The 15,621-nt window shown below is 38.8% G+C and overlaps 2 protein-coding genes across 4 annotated transcripts; one reads left to right on the forward strand and one right to left on the reverse strand.

The window, feature by feature from the left end:
- Nucleotides 1-237: 237 nt before the first annotated feature.
- Nucleotides 238-6,509, reverse strand: sgta (small glutamine rich tetratricopeptide repeat co-chaperone alpha). 3 transcript variants are annotated; one of them, XM_060878898.1, is made up of 12 exons: nt 6,356-6,509; nt 5,490-5,631; nt 5,296-5,399; nt 4,931-5,021; nt 4,592-4,691; nt 4,398-4,502; nt 3,284-3,422; nt 3,140-3,193; nt 2,790-2,827; nt 2,354-2,449; nt 2,154-2,245; nt 238-928 (listed from the first exon to the last, which is right to left on the reverse strand). In XM_060878898.1, exons 2-12 carry the CDS (start codon nt 5,587-5,589, stop codon nt 915-917), a joined length of 933 nt encoding a protein of 310 aa, XP_060734881.1. In that variant the 5' UTR covers nt 5,590-5,631; nt 6,356-6,509; the 3' UTR covers nt 238-914. The 3 variants fall into 3 exon arrangements, with proteins under 3 accessions (XP_060734881.1, XP_060734879.1, XP_060734880.1); XM_060878896.1 differs by having other exon boundaries at nt 2,126-2,245; XM_060878897.1 differs by having other exon boundaries at nt 2,126-2,245; nt 6,267-6,397.
- A 1,419-nt stretch (nt 6,510-7,928) lies between these two features.
- thop1 (thimet oligopeptidase 1) lies at nt 7,929-14,673 on the forward strand. Its single transcript, XM_060878907.1, has 13 exons — nt 7,929-8,081; nt 8,889-9,095; nt 9,914-10,062; nt 10,233-10,340; nt 10,460-10,562; nt 10,681-10,841; nt 11,323-11,458; nt 11,846-12,212; nt 13,099-13,300; nt 13,399-13,585; nt 13,703-13,831; nt 13,941-14,077; nt 14,165-14,673. The coding sequence occupies exons 1-13, from the start codon at nt 8,069-8,071 to the stop codon at nt 14,324-14,326; spliced, it is 2,061 nt and encodes a 686-aa protein (XP_060734890.1). The 5' UTR covers nt 7,929-8,068; the 3' UTR covers nt 14,327-14,673.
- The last annotated feature ends 948 nt before the right edge of the window (nt 14,674-15,621 follow it).

A 15,621-nucleotide genomic window follows, 5' to 3' on the forward strand; every position in this document is an offset into this window, starting at 1 on the left:
ACGGACAATTTTCCAGAGATGCCAATCAACCTACCATGCATGTCTTTGGACTGGGGGAGGAAACCGGAGTACCCGGAGGAAACCCCCGAGGCACGGGGAGAACATACAAACTCCACACACACACAAGGTGGAGGCGGGAATCGAACCCCGACCCTTGGAGGTGTGAGGCGAACGTGCTAACCACTAAGCCACCGTGCCCCCTTTGTTTGCGATACATGTTAGAGATAAATAGTAAAATAATTGTAAACTTTACCATTTTTATTCTGTTTCTTTGCTTCTGTAAAGATGTTTTGAGACAATGTCAATTGTTAATACAAATAAACTGAATTGAATTAATACTTCCATGTACTCCCTGTCTGTCCCAACATCCCATCCTGTTATAGTAGTTTGCCATGAACAATAAATGGAAAAAAAAAATTACAGCATGACCTTTGGCAAAACCTTCTGCAGCACATTCAACATTCCTTTTGATCACAACAGTCATATCCTACTTGAAATGTGACATTTAATTTCCATATCAATAGTGTACATATCTTTTACAAACTCTTCTTCTCACATAAAGACAGCTTGTTACTGCAGGACGGAAATCGTCGTGTTGATCCGGTCCACGATGCACTGACTCTTTTATGATGACTCCATTAGCATGTATTGGTTACACAGAAATGATAATAATAATCCAGGGTGATGTTTTTTGTACATCTATACAGTTTTCTTTTAGCAACTAGGTGGCCAAATACAACCTAAGAATTTTGGCTACATTGGTTTCTTCAAAGACAGGCAATGCAGGGAGGACAACAGCTGCACACGCATGCTCTCCATGTGATGTCGAATTGGTTTAGTCCCTGGAGTTGTAAATACAATAGATCTTAAAAAGATAGAAAGAAAAAGCGAGCCAGCCTTCTCTGTGTTCCTCATTATGACTCTTCATCTATAGTGGAGAAGAGAAAAAAAAAAGAAGTATAAAATATTATCATGGAGGGTGTTTTTGGACTAAAATTAGAAAGTGTAAAAGTGAATAAACAGTCAAAAGTGAATAATCATATGTATGCTTGTATAACAAATGCATTGTAATAATTATGTAATATTTCTACATCTATTTCCTTTACAAAATATAAGATGTAATACTTTAGTCATTATTTCCTCCTCCACTCTGTCGAGTGCTGTAGTGCAGGAAAATGGCTGACCTGTGGATTATGACTTGAATAGATGTTTCAGATTGGCCAAAAGTTATTAGGAACATTAACCATTTACACTTACCTAGTTACCAATCCATTTTCTATGTTCTGTAAATAATAAACAAACAGAGCCTGAGTCCCATCCCTTATGGTCTTTATAATTTGATAGTATGGTGGAGGTCATATTCTAGCTCTGGGTATTTGTGCTGCTTCAAGCTACAGTGCTGTATTTTCAACAGTCAGGATAGCGATTAGTATTCAGTTTGCTCTTCAAATTAGCAGTCACAGACATGCTCGAAATATTTCACTGATGAGATGTTCTTTTTAGGCTTAAAGGCCTTTCCCTTTTCCTCTGAATACTTTCCTCATTCCAAAACTCTAATGCAAGCTAATCTTTGTCTAATCCGCCAGTTGTTCCAGAGCACTACTTAAACTGCCCTGCCCTAGCCCTGTTTCCTAAATCACCTTGTAAACATTGCTAGGACACACTGCATCAAGCCAAGAAGCTAAATTTGGCTGAATTTTCGAGCAGCACAATGATCCAAAACATACGTCCAAATCCACACAAAAATGATTTGATCACTTAATCAAGCCTGATGTCTGCAAACCTAAACACAAATCAAAACCTGCAGTATAAGCTGAAAAAGTAGGACCATGGAGTATGTGGAGAGATTGTCTATTGAGAAATTTCAGATTCATTGCTCTTTATTTTCCAATATTGCATCATTAAGCATTTTAGAAGACTCAGTGCTGTTGTACTAAAATACTACCTTATTTTATCATTTTTCTTCAAATAAATTTTATTAAATGTTAGTAGCCAGCTAATTAACCACATACAGATTTTTTTTGGTAAAAATTTTCACCAAAAGTGCCAATATTTATGGAGCTGTTTATATGCACTAGTCCCTCAATAAAAAGAGAGCACTTAATCAGAAATGAGAAATTCTAACCGCTTCAAGTGTCATTGTTCTTCATTACTTGCACTAGGGGGGCGGCTCCGGATTTGACTCCTTAACTGCTCAATGAGCTCAGGGTTCTGCTGCTGCATTTGCTGTGCAAACTGCTGGCCACTGTGCAGAAAAAAAAGAAACATTTTTTTTAAATATAAAAGCCCCATCTTACCCTACATGAGCAATAGAATTTGTTAGAAAAATAGAGGCAAGGCATGCAATCCTTACGCTTGAATAAGGCCTGATATGTCGTTTGGTGGTCCGGGGGTTGGAGCTGCAGTGCTACCCATAGGTGCGTAACCTCCAGTCATCATCCCTGACACCCTTGAAGAGATCACCATTGAGCAACATTAGAAAAATCTAAATGTAAATATTATTCTGATGTAAACACACACTATTGTGGTTATGAATGGTGCTATTATTAGTCGAGTCAAGAAGCTTTTATTATCATTTTAACCATATCTAAAACTCACTAAGTACTGTGTCAGCTATATGTAGTAGAAATGAAAAAGGCTTATTGACTTGACATTAATAATATCACCAATCATAACTGCAATATTGTAATCTATTCCAGCTTTACTTAAATGGCTGTTCTGCTATACTGCTAATGATGAGCATGTTTGCTAGTCAGTGGCACACAAACATAAATAAAAATCATACTCACAGTTGTTGTACTTGTGGGTTATTCATCAGATTAGAAGCCTGAAAAACAAAACATCATCAGTAATGCTATCAACTCCCTCTAAAGCTGATATACACTACATGGCCAAATGTTTTGTAGACGCCTGCCCGTCACACTGATATGTGGTCTTGCCCATACTGTTGCCACAATCAACACTTCTGGTATGAACTGGAAAACAATCTGCATCCCATACACACTAACAAGAATTCCAAAAAGATGAGATAATTACACTAGCAACATGGGACTAAATATGGAATATGGTGTTTAAAAGCATACGAGGGTGACTGTCAGGTGTCCACAAACTTTTACCTATATGAGGCAAGAAAACCCACCATGCTCATGAAACCTGGATTACTGAGCAAACCAGCAAGGTCAACACCACCTGTCTGCAACAGAGAAAATGTACAAGACAGTGAATTGAACCGTCCATTCCATTTCCCAGCAAGCGATTGTATTCAGAGGTTATAAGAACTCACTGGGCTTGGAGTTTCTTTCATTTTTTGCTCAGCAATTTTCAAATTTGTTTTGTACATTTCATTCTCAGGGTCCAGTTCCAGGGCTTTCTTGTAGTAGCCCACAGCCTCGTTATGTTTGTTCAAACTGGAAAGTGCCAGCCTGATTATGAGAAGAAAGCGTAACAGATCTTATTACTTTAATATCACATTATACAAGGCTTCAGTTCAGTTGACACACAGCTCCAGAACCATTTAAAAGCGTAGCATAGGTAAAATAAGTAAAAGGTAAAATAGTCCTGTACACAAAGAAATAGAACACTGAAACTACCCTTAAACAATGGGATATTTTGAAAATATTTTTTTACTCTTTAAACACAATTGGCCTCATTTATGCTACAAGACTAGAATAAATGTATGTATAAGGTTGAGCTTTGGTGTTTTTCTCGGTGACATAAAATGTTAATTAGCGGTGAGAGGAACGCAGGAGTGAGCATGGGAAACCTTCCCAACATTATGAGATTTAGCACTCGCGAAACATCTCCAAATACATCAGTTTGAGAAAGATTATCGAGTTTAAGTTTTGTCTCGCTTCTACCATTTTGCTACTAATATATGAAACTAACATTATTATTACAGGAAGGCTGGAGGATAAAACTATTTAGGTTGATGATAACCTCAGAATAGGTGGAAAATGCACATGTATGGCAGAGCTCACAATTTAAATCGTAATTAATTCATCATTACCACAAAATGCTTACTGACTGATGTTGGATTTCTTTCATTATACAAGGAATGACATAAATAAAAGCAGGCAATTAAATAAAATAATTTATGCAGAAAGAGCAAGAACGAGAGAGAGAGAGAGAGAGAGAGAGAGAGAGAGAGAGAGAGAGAGCGCTAACTATCCAGGACATTAAAAATGTTATTATTATTCTAATGCTACTTAAAGGTTAACTGACATAAGTGCATTACAAGCATATCTGAATTGCTTTAATAATGCTCCAGAACATGATGATAAACATGTAGTTTAATAAAGACATGATTTGCATTATCTTTGGCAAGAGCTAAAATGCAAATAAAATTCAAAAATAAAAAAAGTGTGACCTAACAAGCCAGTTATATCTTATTGTCTTACCCCATTCGTCCATATGCTTTACTGTAGTTTGGATCAATTCCGATTGCACGCTCACAATCTTGAACTGCTCCAGCATAGTTACCAAGTTTGCTGTATGCAGCAGCTCTACAGACCGCAAAACAAGCACAAGGCTTTAAATACAGAACATAATTCGAATCCTACTGATACTGGTTTGAAGAAACTTGAGGCATTACCTGTTGCAATAGTAAACTGCATTCTGTGGGTTAATCTGAATGGCTTTTGAGTAGAATTCCACCGCCGCACTGAAGTTTTCCACCTTCATTTGCTCATTACCTATATGAAATGTATTATTTAATTATTAGCAGTAACCAGAATTGTACTAAATAGTGTAGTATAGTTTTTTTTCTTATCTGGTAACTGCTTCTTCCCAAGCACAAGACCTTTATCCAACACACCAGTAAACCTATTCACCTATTACAAAGCCTTTACTACTCTTTAATATTTTTCAGTTAAGTATAGAAATAAACAACACTAAGGAAAATCTAGTAGGACACCAGATGTAATATCCATACCATCACTTTTCAGTTGTTCTGCTTCTGCTAGCTGATCCTCTGTAGGTGAACTGGTGGCTGAAGTGACTTTAACCTGAGGCGTATCTGCTACCTGAAAAATAACATTTAGAAGTGTAAATAAATTAACTATAAATTAACTTCAACAAATTGAATTTCTAAGACGACTCTGTGTAAGCTAAATGGCCAAAGGTTTGTGGATGCCTGATGAAATCACACTCTTGTGTGCTTGCTGAACATCCATTCCAGATGAAGTGCTCAGCTGTGCGGATTTGCCCTTTTTGACCATAAAAGTGGTTGCACTGGCATTAGCTTATGAGTGTAATGGACATGTGTCCACAGGCTTTTAGCCAAATAGCATAAATTACCTTGACATTTGCTGCTGCAAATAATTCTGGCAATGTCTCACAAACTGCTAAACTCTGGTCCTCGGTTGAGACACCAAATGCAGTCTCCAGACACTGTATGGCAACTGGAAAGCAGTTTCAGGAGCAATTACACATCAACGTTACAACCTTAATCTAAAAAAAAAAAATAAACGTAAGCCTCTTCCAAGGTGTACCTTCTAAACTTTCTTGGGCATCTGATGACAAGCCCCCAGACGTTAGCTGGTCGTGGAGGAACTGGATAATGGAGTAAGCAAGACGCTTTGTGTCTGTCATTGTTGGTTGGCTATTAGGACCTATCCAGGTATTTATAGAAAACTGAAAAGCAAAGAAAGAACAAATGAAGACATAATGTAATCAAAAGAAATGTAATAAATCCATTATGGCAATCTTGAACTATAAAACTCAAGCTGCAATTACAAATGATTTTGCCCTGACAGAGCTGTTGACAGCTGCCTGTGATCTACATGACAAAGTCTTCATATCAATAAGTGTAAACATACAGCTACCAAGACGTGGCTCATCTCCTAGATAAATAACAAATGACACAAAGCCTGGATTGCATTTAATGTACGTTTAAATGTACAGGAACGCAAACAACTGCTGCTGCTTATTCGCATGAGCTGACCTCACACATGGAATGTTCTAGTAAACAAAGCTAGTTTCGATTGAGCTGTGGGGCCGAATACAATGCTAGGTTTCTATACGAGCTAAAAGCTACAAGTAGAAGGATTCGTTCATTTATCTAAAAGTCAGCGTACGGAATCAGAAGAACGCTGCTAGCGTTATTTAGCTAGCAAACCTGCTACAGCAGCAGCAGCTCCATGTCAGGTAACTAGCATCGTTGCTAGCCGGCTAGCAGACCTTTATCTCCGTTGCTAGCCACCAAAAAAAACAGAGATTATTAGCATTTATAACAACAGGCGTCATAAGAAAGTGTGAACATAACGTACGCAGAGCTGTTAGCAGTAAATGACACGTCTGAGAGCTTAGTGCGGGTTTATAAACAACTACTTTACACAACAACGACTGCACTACTTACTAACGTCCCACTGCACGAGCGCCTCTCCGCTGGTTCACTGAGTGATTCGCGAGCTGGCCCTGTCGCACGAAGCCCCGCCCACTTTAGTGAAACGTCATCACGCTGACCTGCCTTTCTTCCTCTTCCTTGATCAGCGCCTCAGACAACAGATCGGTGTATAAATCGCCACCTCTTGGTAAGGAGTGTGCATAAGAACGTTTTCTACAAGAAAAATCATGGACATTCATAAGGAGTCGGTTCACCCTTAGGAGAAGGAGTCGGTTCACAAGTCGGTTTTCTCCTAAACCATGTTGGGTTTAGGAGATCAGGGATGAGGTCAGAGTTCCAGCTCGAGTCGGTTCACGAGTCGGTTCTCTCAGGGATGAGGTCAGAGTTCCAGCTCATCACAAAAATGTTCAGTGGGGTTGAGGTCAGGGTTCTGTGCAGAAAATTAAGAACAGGGATACCATGGTCCTTAAACCAGGTACTGGTAACTTTGGCACTGTGTGCAGGTGCCAGGTCCTGTTGGAAAATGAAATCTGCATCTCCATAAAGTTTGTCAGCAGCAGGAAGCATGTGCCAAAGCTACCAGTACTTGGTTTAAGGACCATGGTATCCCTGTTCTTAATTGACCAGCAAACTCGCCTGACCTTAACCCCATAAAAAATCTATGGTGTATTGTGAAGAGGAAGATACAATATGCCAGACCTAACAATGCAGAAGAGCTGAAGGCCACTATCAGAGCAACGTGGGCTCTCATAACACCTGAGCAGTGCCACAGACTGATCGACTCCATGCCACGCCGCATTGCTGCAGTAATTCAGGCAAAAGGAGCCCCAACTAAGTATTGAGTGCTGTACATGCTCATACTTTTCAGTTGGCCCAGATTTCTAAAAATCCTTTCTTTGTATTGGTCTTAAGTAATATTCTAATTTTCTGAGATACTGAATTTGGGATTTTCCTTAGGTTGTCAGTTATAATCATCAAAATTAAAAGAAATAAACATTTGAAATATATCAGTCTGTATGTAATGAATGAGTATAATATACAAGCTTCACTTTTTGAATGAAATTAGTGAAATAAATCAACTTTTTGATGATAATCTAATTATTTGACCAGCACCTGTATATACTGAGAAATAAACAATAGGTCTATACTTTACTTGCAACATTATCAAAGCGATTACTAGCACACCATGCAAACTGTTCACTTTATACAGCAGGCTCCCTACAGAAGGGTCCTTCTCATCCTGGACATCACTTTGGACACTCTGGACATTGCTACTTTACTGCAGTTATGGTTTTGTTTTGTTTTTCACTGCTCAAAATTGTAAGTAAATTGCACTTTAAGGACTGCTTTAATTTTGCTGTACTCAGTATAATAATAATAATAATAATAATAATAATAATAATAATAATAATCTTGAATCTTTACATCTTCGTTGCATTCACACTAGTTGATTCTGATATAAGATCATAGATCTTATAATCTGCAAAGAAAATGACAAATATGTCTTTACGTCCTACGTGAGCACACAATATAAACTGTGAAACATATGATTGCATAATGCTAATAGTGCTCCATGATACACAGACGCTCTATGGGAATATTGACGTATGTTTGGTCCAATCAGAGCGCAGGATGACGGATGGGCGGGGATTGACTCTGTATTGAACTTTAGCACGCTGATAGTGAAGCAACTCGGGGTGTTTTAGCTTATAAACCGTATGAATAATGGCACCTACAGGTGAGTAACTCGGCTGCTGTTTTCATTATACGCCTTGTGTGATGTGAATGATAGAAATAGGTTGGTGAGGTGTGAATCAACACGATAACAACTAGCAAAGTGCTCAGCCGGCGTTACTCAATGCAGTTATTTCACCTGCTACCGAGTTAGCCAGCGGCTAGTTAGCTTAGCATAAGCATCAGCTTGGTGTAGTACATTACTACAGCTGCTGAGGGAACCGGGGATTTGTTCGTACATTTTAAACGTACTTCCAGTAGTTTGTAAAAACATCTCACTCTATCACTTCATAATATCTACCTTCAAGATCTCGAATATGTTAGTATTAATAATAAACGCTGCTGATTGAGTCGTTAGCAAAGGGCCATGTATCAAAGCTAGTCCTTGATATTGTCCATTCAGACTGAATTTCATACTGATATCTATTTAGTATTATTCCATTCTACAGTATCTGCTCCTTATATTATAGTATTTCAAGCATTTAACACAGCAGTTAAAATTTGAATAGTTTTTATTTTCTAAGGTAAATTTTATTAAAATGATTGATTGATGATAGGTTTCAGAGTGAAAATAGTCATTAAATTATCAACAAAAAATTCTCACATGTAGTGATATTTTTGCTATATGTTATTCCTTTGTTATTACAATAGTATTAATTAAATAGAGGAAAAAGTGAACAGCTCCTACCAAGTCCAGTCAACACACAGCAAATAATATCTGCACTGCATTATTGTTAAGTATTATCTAGTTCATTTCTATTGAACGTGATTGTCAGTTTTTACATTAAAATGAAACAATGTTGTTGTTCAGGCCAAGTAGAATTTGGTGACGGTGACCGAGTCTGTGCGGTAAATCGACTACGCTGGGATCTTAAACCAGATCAGATTCATCAGCTTACAGATGAGCTCATTGTCAACACCAAGAAAGTGTACGACATTGTCGGGGCTTTGGACCTGGCCAGTGTCAGTTATGAGAACACGCTGAAGGCCCTTGCTGATGTAGAGGTGGAGTACACAGGTAATCGTTTAGCTTTTATCAGTGTAACCACTACTCTTTTTATACATTTTTGTTTTTGTATATACTGTATATTATATTATGTCTTTATTCTTTTTATATATTTTTTCTGCTGTAACAGAGAAATAAAGGAATATCTTATCTGATCTTTATTACACTTTATTGTCATCATAAAGAGCTTCTGTGCACTTTTACACTCGTGTATAAGCAAAGACAAATGTGCAATGCGTCTAGACATAAACTTCACTAAATCTGTTCGTGACTATGTTCTCAATGAAGCATTCGAACTTGTTTTCAAGACTGAAAGGCCACTTTGAGCTTGATTGAAAACAAAGTTGTATATCGGATTTTTCAGTCACTATTGTAGTAAAAAGGAAAAAAGGCTGATTCATCAGGAGAGCTGAATGCAAAGCTATACACTGTTCAGCACTTTTTACATAAAGACTGGCTAACTGAGCCACTCAGCAATGCTTTGTGACGTCGCTTATTATAAAAGCAGAGGCACAATTTAAAGTGTAAATTGTTCAATTTCAAACAGATTGCAGCATAATTACAATACTTGCTTTTAATTGCAAATTTATAACTAATCACTCAACCACTGTAGAAGTGCAGTGAAGATTTAGAGAAATTAAAACTACTGTTCTAAATAAACTTGTTGGGAAGCTTGACCTGAGCCTTCAGTAGTTTTTCCAAGAGATATATAAAAATGCTTTCTGATCTAATTTGTCTATTTTAATTTCAAACGTTAAACGTCAAAACTTCAAACACGAGACATTAAAACCCACTCGCTCGTTTCTGCATCTTTTTTTTTCCATCCAAAGTCCAGCGGAACATGTTGGATTTCCCTCAGCATGTGTCTTCCTGTAAAGACGTGCGCACGGCCAGCACAGAGGCTGACAAGAAGCTCTCTGATTTTGATGTAGAGATGAGCATGAGGGAGGACGTGTACCAGAGGATTGTAGCTCTTCAGGTTGGTTCTCTGAGACTCTGCTGCTGTACTAATCCAAAAAATTAGAGAAATGTAGAATTTTTTTCCTCCTAGTAAAAAAAAAAACCAACAACTTATCATAGAATACAAATCTTTGCCCTTAAATGATATATTCTTTTCATTTAGTTACACATGAAACCTTATTTTCTCAGGAGAAGCTACAGGGTGAGAGTCTTACCCCCGAGGCTAAGAGATACATGGAAAGACTCATCACACTGGGAAATCGAAATGGACTTCATCTTCCTAAGGAGACACAAGAGGTCTGATTTCACAACAGTCACATCATTCTCTAAATACGTTTCTTAACACTTAATCGAGACGTAAAAGAAACCCGACAGAGCCAATGTATCGCCTGAAGAGCTTCTATTCCGTGTAACAGGAGATCAAGAAGATCAAGAAGAAACTGAGCACCATGTGTATTGATTTCAACAAGCATTTGAACGAGGACACCACTAATCTCTGTTTCACCCGGGAGGAGCTGGGTGAGTATGAAGCTTTGTGACGGTGATGATGACAACTTTCTTGTCTCTGTTTACTCGCCTACTGTTGCACCTGATCCTCGTAACAAGCTTTTAACCTTCTTAACGGTCTTTATCCTAGGTGGCCTTCCTGAAGATTTCCTCAACTCTTTAGAGAAGGATAAGACAGGAAAGCTAAAACTCACCCTCAAATACCCTCACTACTTTCCCACCATGAAGAAATGCTACGTTCCAGAGACACGCAGGAAACTAGAGGAAGCTTTCAATTCTCGGTGTAAAGAGGTTGGAATTCGGTTACTTTGCTACTCATCAGTGGTTCAAAATTATTAACAAAACGTTTCACGTTGAAGAGAGAGCCATAAAATCGATGGCTTATTAAAATTCTTCCTTATTAAAATATTTTTGATGCTACACAAAAACAAAAGTCAAAATGGTGACATGAAAATCCTGTTATATTGTATACACATACTGTGTGTGTGTGTGTGTGTGTGTTTTGGAAATATGTATACATGTAATCTATAAACCTGCCACCACTCCACGCTTTGGAGGACATTAAGTTACTTTCTTGGCAACATACAGAGTTTGCAAGTGATTCAAGCCCCGGAGTTCTATTAAAGCTTTAGAATATTGTGTTGAATTTAAAATTTCTTAAATCATACTTGTGTTTTTTCAGCGGTACACTGATCGCCTAACAGTTTTACAGAAAATGAAAAAAAAAACCCAAAAAGAAACAATTTAGCTTTAATGTGCACTTTGTTCACAGGAGAATTCGTCTATCCTGAAAGAGCTTGTGGAGTTGCGCTCTCAGAAAAGCGCTTTGCTGGGCTTTAGCACTCATGCTGACTTTGTGCTGGAAATGAATATGTCCAAATCTTCCAAGAAGGTCGCTACATTTCTCGGTAGGGAACAAGCACAATTAATTTAATTTGAAACTGTGGTTGTATTTCTGGCTTCCTCAGTTAATGTGCAGGATTTCAACCTTGGCATCACATCCAAAGCACCTGAGTTACATAACACCATGGTGTCAGGATTTTCATCCTCCTTCTTATTACATGCATATTGTGATAGCAAATACCAATACAATGTCCAGGTTTTCCATTTAGTATTTAAAGGATACTTTAAATACTCAAGTGAACAATGAACAGTACATGAACTTATTTACAATCTAAAATAAATTTTACATGTTAATTCTAAAGGACAACTGTGCAATACATTTGTTTTTGTTGCACCGATTCTGAAAGCTTGAATATATTTTGAAGCCTTAACTGTCTCTATCCTCGCTCCAGAGGAGCTGGCCCGTAAGCTGAAGCCGCTGGGCGAGGAAGAGCGTGCAGTCATGGTAAAGCTGAAGGAGAAGGACTGTGAGAAGAGGAAGTTGCCCCACAGCAATGAGCTTCATGCCTGGGACATGCGCTACTACATGACTCAGGTGGAGGAGACTCAATACGCTGTGGACCAGAACCAGCTGAAAGAGTATTTCCCCATGGAGGTGGTGACCCGTGGGCTTCTCGACATCTACCAGGAACTGCTGAACCTCTCCTTCCAGCAGGTCGAGGGCGCCCCCGTGTGGCACGATGATGTCACTCTGTATTGCGTTAAGGATCGCACCACTGGTCAGGTAGTGGGCCAGTTCTACCTAGACCTTTTCCCCAGGTATGAATAAAATGCTAAATCTTGAAATGCTAAAGTGCTTAGATCTGGACTTACAGTATGTTTGTCATGCAGTCTACCTCAGAAAGGGCAGGTCTGGCTTTAATCAGTTTAATTTAGTCTCCACCAATCAACCTGCAGATACGAGTAAAGACCACCTACAATATGTGCAATATATTAAACTTGCTTTAGGCTGTAACTAAACCATTTTTACTTTTTCACAGGGAATAGCTGATACACTGACTAAATCACAAGTATGTGTAGTGGCCTGAAAACTACTATACACTACTATATGATTTTCTGCAGATTGCCATTATCTGATCACAAACTGAACCTATCAGGCTTATGGCCATTTTGCTATGGCACATAGCCAGCCAACCACTTCAGCAAAGCATTATGCCCACTGGATCAGGAAATCACTTAGCTAGCAAGGTTGTAGACATATTTAGCCATTTTTATCTCTTCCTGACTCGTACATTTGATCTACTGCTGGCTTTTTACCCATCATGATCACTGCAGGAATATAGCCAAGCAAAAAAAACTGCATCATTTTGATAAGACAAATTTATGATAATGTAGCGAAAAAGCTTTTTTTTGAAAACCTCAAATCCTTTTTTTGTGTGTGTGTGTTTTGAATATTTGCCAGAATTTAGTTTAAAGCGGTAATAAAAGGCATTTCCCAAAGCATCACACAAACTTATACTGGAATTTTTTGCTTTTAAGAAATGTACATTTTATGTGCGTATTTTATAATAATGCCATTTTTGGCTTTCATTATTAATTCAAATCCAACTGAATTGATGTTGCTGTTTATTTTTATTATTCAGTGTGATAATTGATCCATGGCCGCTTAATTGAATGAATAACCAGTTGTTCCTTCCTTCCTCAGAGAGGGAAAGTATGGGCATGCTGCCTGCTTTGGCTTGCAGCCTGGTTGCCTGCTGCCTGACGGCACGAGGCAGATGGCCGTGGCAGCCATGGTGGCCAATTTCAGCAAACCAACTGCTGATGCTCCCTCCCTTCTGCAGCACGATGAAGTGGAGACCTACTTCCATGAGTTCGGCCATGTCATGCACCAGCTCTGTGCACAGGTTTTATTCAAGTCTAATCTATCCGTTTTATTGCGATTATTCACTCGTGAACATTTAGTTCAAAAACAAAAATCCTGAATGTTCCACTGTGCCTCCAGTCAGAGTTTGCTATGTTCAGCGGAACTCATGTGGAAAGGGATTTTGTGGAGGCTCCTTCTCAGATGCTGGAGAACTGGGTGTGGGAAAAGGAGCCATTACAGCGAATGTCCAAACATTATAAGATGGGAACTCCAATCCCAGAGGAACTTCTCGATAAACTGATGAAGTCCAGGCTTGCCAATGCCGGTAAAATATCATCTCCTGAACTTAGACTGACCTAAAGCCTTCCTTTTGGGCTAGTTTTTTTATTTACAGACATTTACAACCCATCCATACAATCTGAAATTCTCTGTATCTCTTAAGGTCTGTTCAACCTGAGGCAGATAGTGCTAGCAAAAGTTGATCAAGCCCTCCACACAAAAGTGGGACTGGATCCAGCAGAGGAGTATGCAAAGCTGTGTCAGGAAATCCTGGGAATTCCAGCCTCACCAGGTGAACCCTTTAATACCACATGCATTTGTGAAGAAAAGTTATTTTTGTCTTTCAGCTAAATTTTACCACAGTGAGAGACACGTTTAAGACCTGGCCTATTTCTCATCAGGTACAAACATGCCAGCCACATTTGGCCACCTAGCAGGTGGATATGATGCCCAGTATTATGGTTATCTCTGGAGCGAGGTCTTCTCCATGGACATGTTCTACGCTCGCTTTAAGCAGGAAGGCATCATGAACCCTAAGGTCAGTGAAACTCGGTGTAATAGCAACCTAGTAAACAAATAAATCTGGTGCAAATACAAACAATGACACGATTGCTCTGACTTTCAGGTGGGTCTAGACTATAGGAATTGTATTCTGAAGCCTGGAGGTTCAGAGGATGCGACCGACATGCTGAAGAAGTTCTTGGGTAGAGAGCCCAAACAAGATGCATTCCTCTTGAGCAAAGGGCTGTCTGTGGAGCTGGAGCCAGGCACACCTTGTGCTTGTTGACAAGTTCCTACTACAATAGTGCTGGCAGGGCCTCTCAAAAACAATAATAAACACACGGGCAATGCATGTGTGTTTACTGATGTACTCTTGATTTATCAGAATCGCTATCCTGAATTTTTATTTTAATCATCACAGGCACATCTCAAACACCGTTACTGCTTTTTGGATTAAAACTTGTCTATTCTTTCTTGTATTCTGGTGCAAAGGAAGAAAGGAAAAAGTTATTCAAAAAGATCTAACAAACTCTGGTCACAAGTTCCTTCATAATGAAAGATAACACAAAAAATCTGTTTAATTAATATTACTTGCTATCATAAAAAACAAATAAACACCTGTCACCAGTGTAATGTGTTCTCCTGAACGTTATTAGCTAGGGCTGGGAATCTATGCCCACTGGGATTCAATGTGTTTTCATCCAGTGTGCCATGGTGTAATTATTAAAGTAAATCTCAGTATATTTTAAACACAATTGCATATTGTTGGGAGTTTTCATCACCAATGAAGTTATGCAAATGACATTGGGAACAGTGGCTTAGTGGCTGCATATTCCCTTGTGCCTCAGGGATTGGGGGTCTGATTCCTGCCTCTGTCCTGTGTACCCATGCCTCAGGGATACTTCTGGGTACAACCCCATACCGGACTCCAAAAACATGCATTGTATGTTGATTGGCAGCTCAGCAATGTGAATGGTTGAGTGTGTGCGTTTGGGCCCTATGGTATGTTGGCACCCCATCCATGGTGCACCAAATCCGCTGGGATAGACTCTAGGCAGCCTGTGATCCTGTGTAGAATAAACAGTACAGTAAATATCTGAAAGTTTTTCATCAGTAGCTTCCTTTGTATTGGAAAAATATTTTAAGGGTATTTGAGGCACTACACTTCACATCATATTAGAAATTTCTTTAAGAACAATAACGGACATGCGTGTATTGAACAAGTGCAAAGTCAAACAAAAACAATTAGCATCTAAACAGAAGCTGAAATCACGTTAAGACACTGATGTCATAACGGTCAGTTGATCTAACAACAAAATGTTGCAAAAGATTTCACCATAGTTGTGTTAAATATGTGCAATAAAATTTCATGCTCAATTTTTTTAACTTGCTATACGACGCCCTCGAAAACAAACCAAAGTCTCTTGACTGCTTCCCTCGGGATTACAACCTTCTTTGAGTGGGAAACAAACATTGCACATGGTATATGGTCACAGTTAATTGAAGCAATGGGTGTGTTGGTGCATGATGGAGCAGATGGGTGCTTCCTTGATATTTTTTCTTTTGCAGTTAAAGTAATTC

This window comes from Tachysurus vachellii, chromosome 1 (genome assembly GCF_030014155.1).
Source record: "Tachysurus vachellii isolate PV-2020 chromosome 1, HZAU_Pvac_v1, whole genome shotgun sequence".
Lineage (NCBI taxonomy): Eukaryota > Metazoa > Chordata > Actinopteri > Siluriformes > Bagridae > Tachysurus > Tachysurus vachellii.

Excerpts from the sequence above, each read along its gene's own strand:
- sgta (XM_060878896.1), bottom strand. The coding sequence starts at position 5,589 with ATGACAGACACAAAGCGTCTTGCTTACTCCATTATCCAGTTCCTCCAC. Across the intron at positions 3,423-4,397 it reads AAAGCATATGGACGAATGGG|GCTGGCACTTTCCAGTTTGA; the intron begins GTAAGACAATAA and ends TCTCATAATCAG. Across the intron at positions 3,194-3,283 it reads TGAAAGAAACTCCAAGCCCA|ACAGGTGGTGTTGACCTTGC; the intron begins GTGAGTTCTTAT and ends TCTCTGTTGCAG.
- thop1 (XM_060878907.1), top strand. Across the intron at positions 9,096-9,913 it reads TGTAGAGGTGGAGTACACAG|TCCAGCGGAACATGTTGGAT; the intron begins GTAATCGTTTAG and ends TTCCATCCAAAG. Across the intron at positions 13,586-13,702 it reads GTCCAGGCTTGCCAATGCCG|GTCTGTTCAACCTGAGGCAG; the intron begins GTAAAATATCAT and ends GTATCTCTTAAG.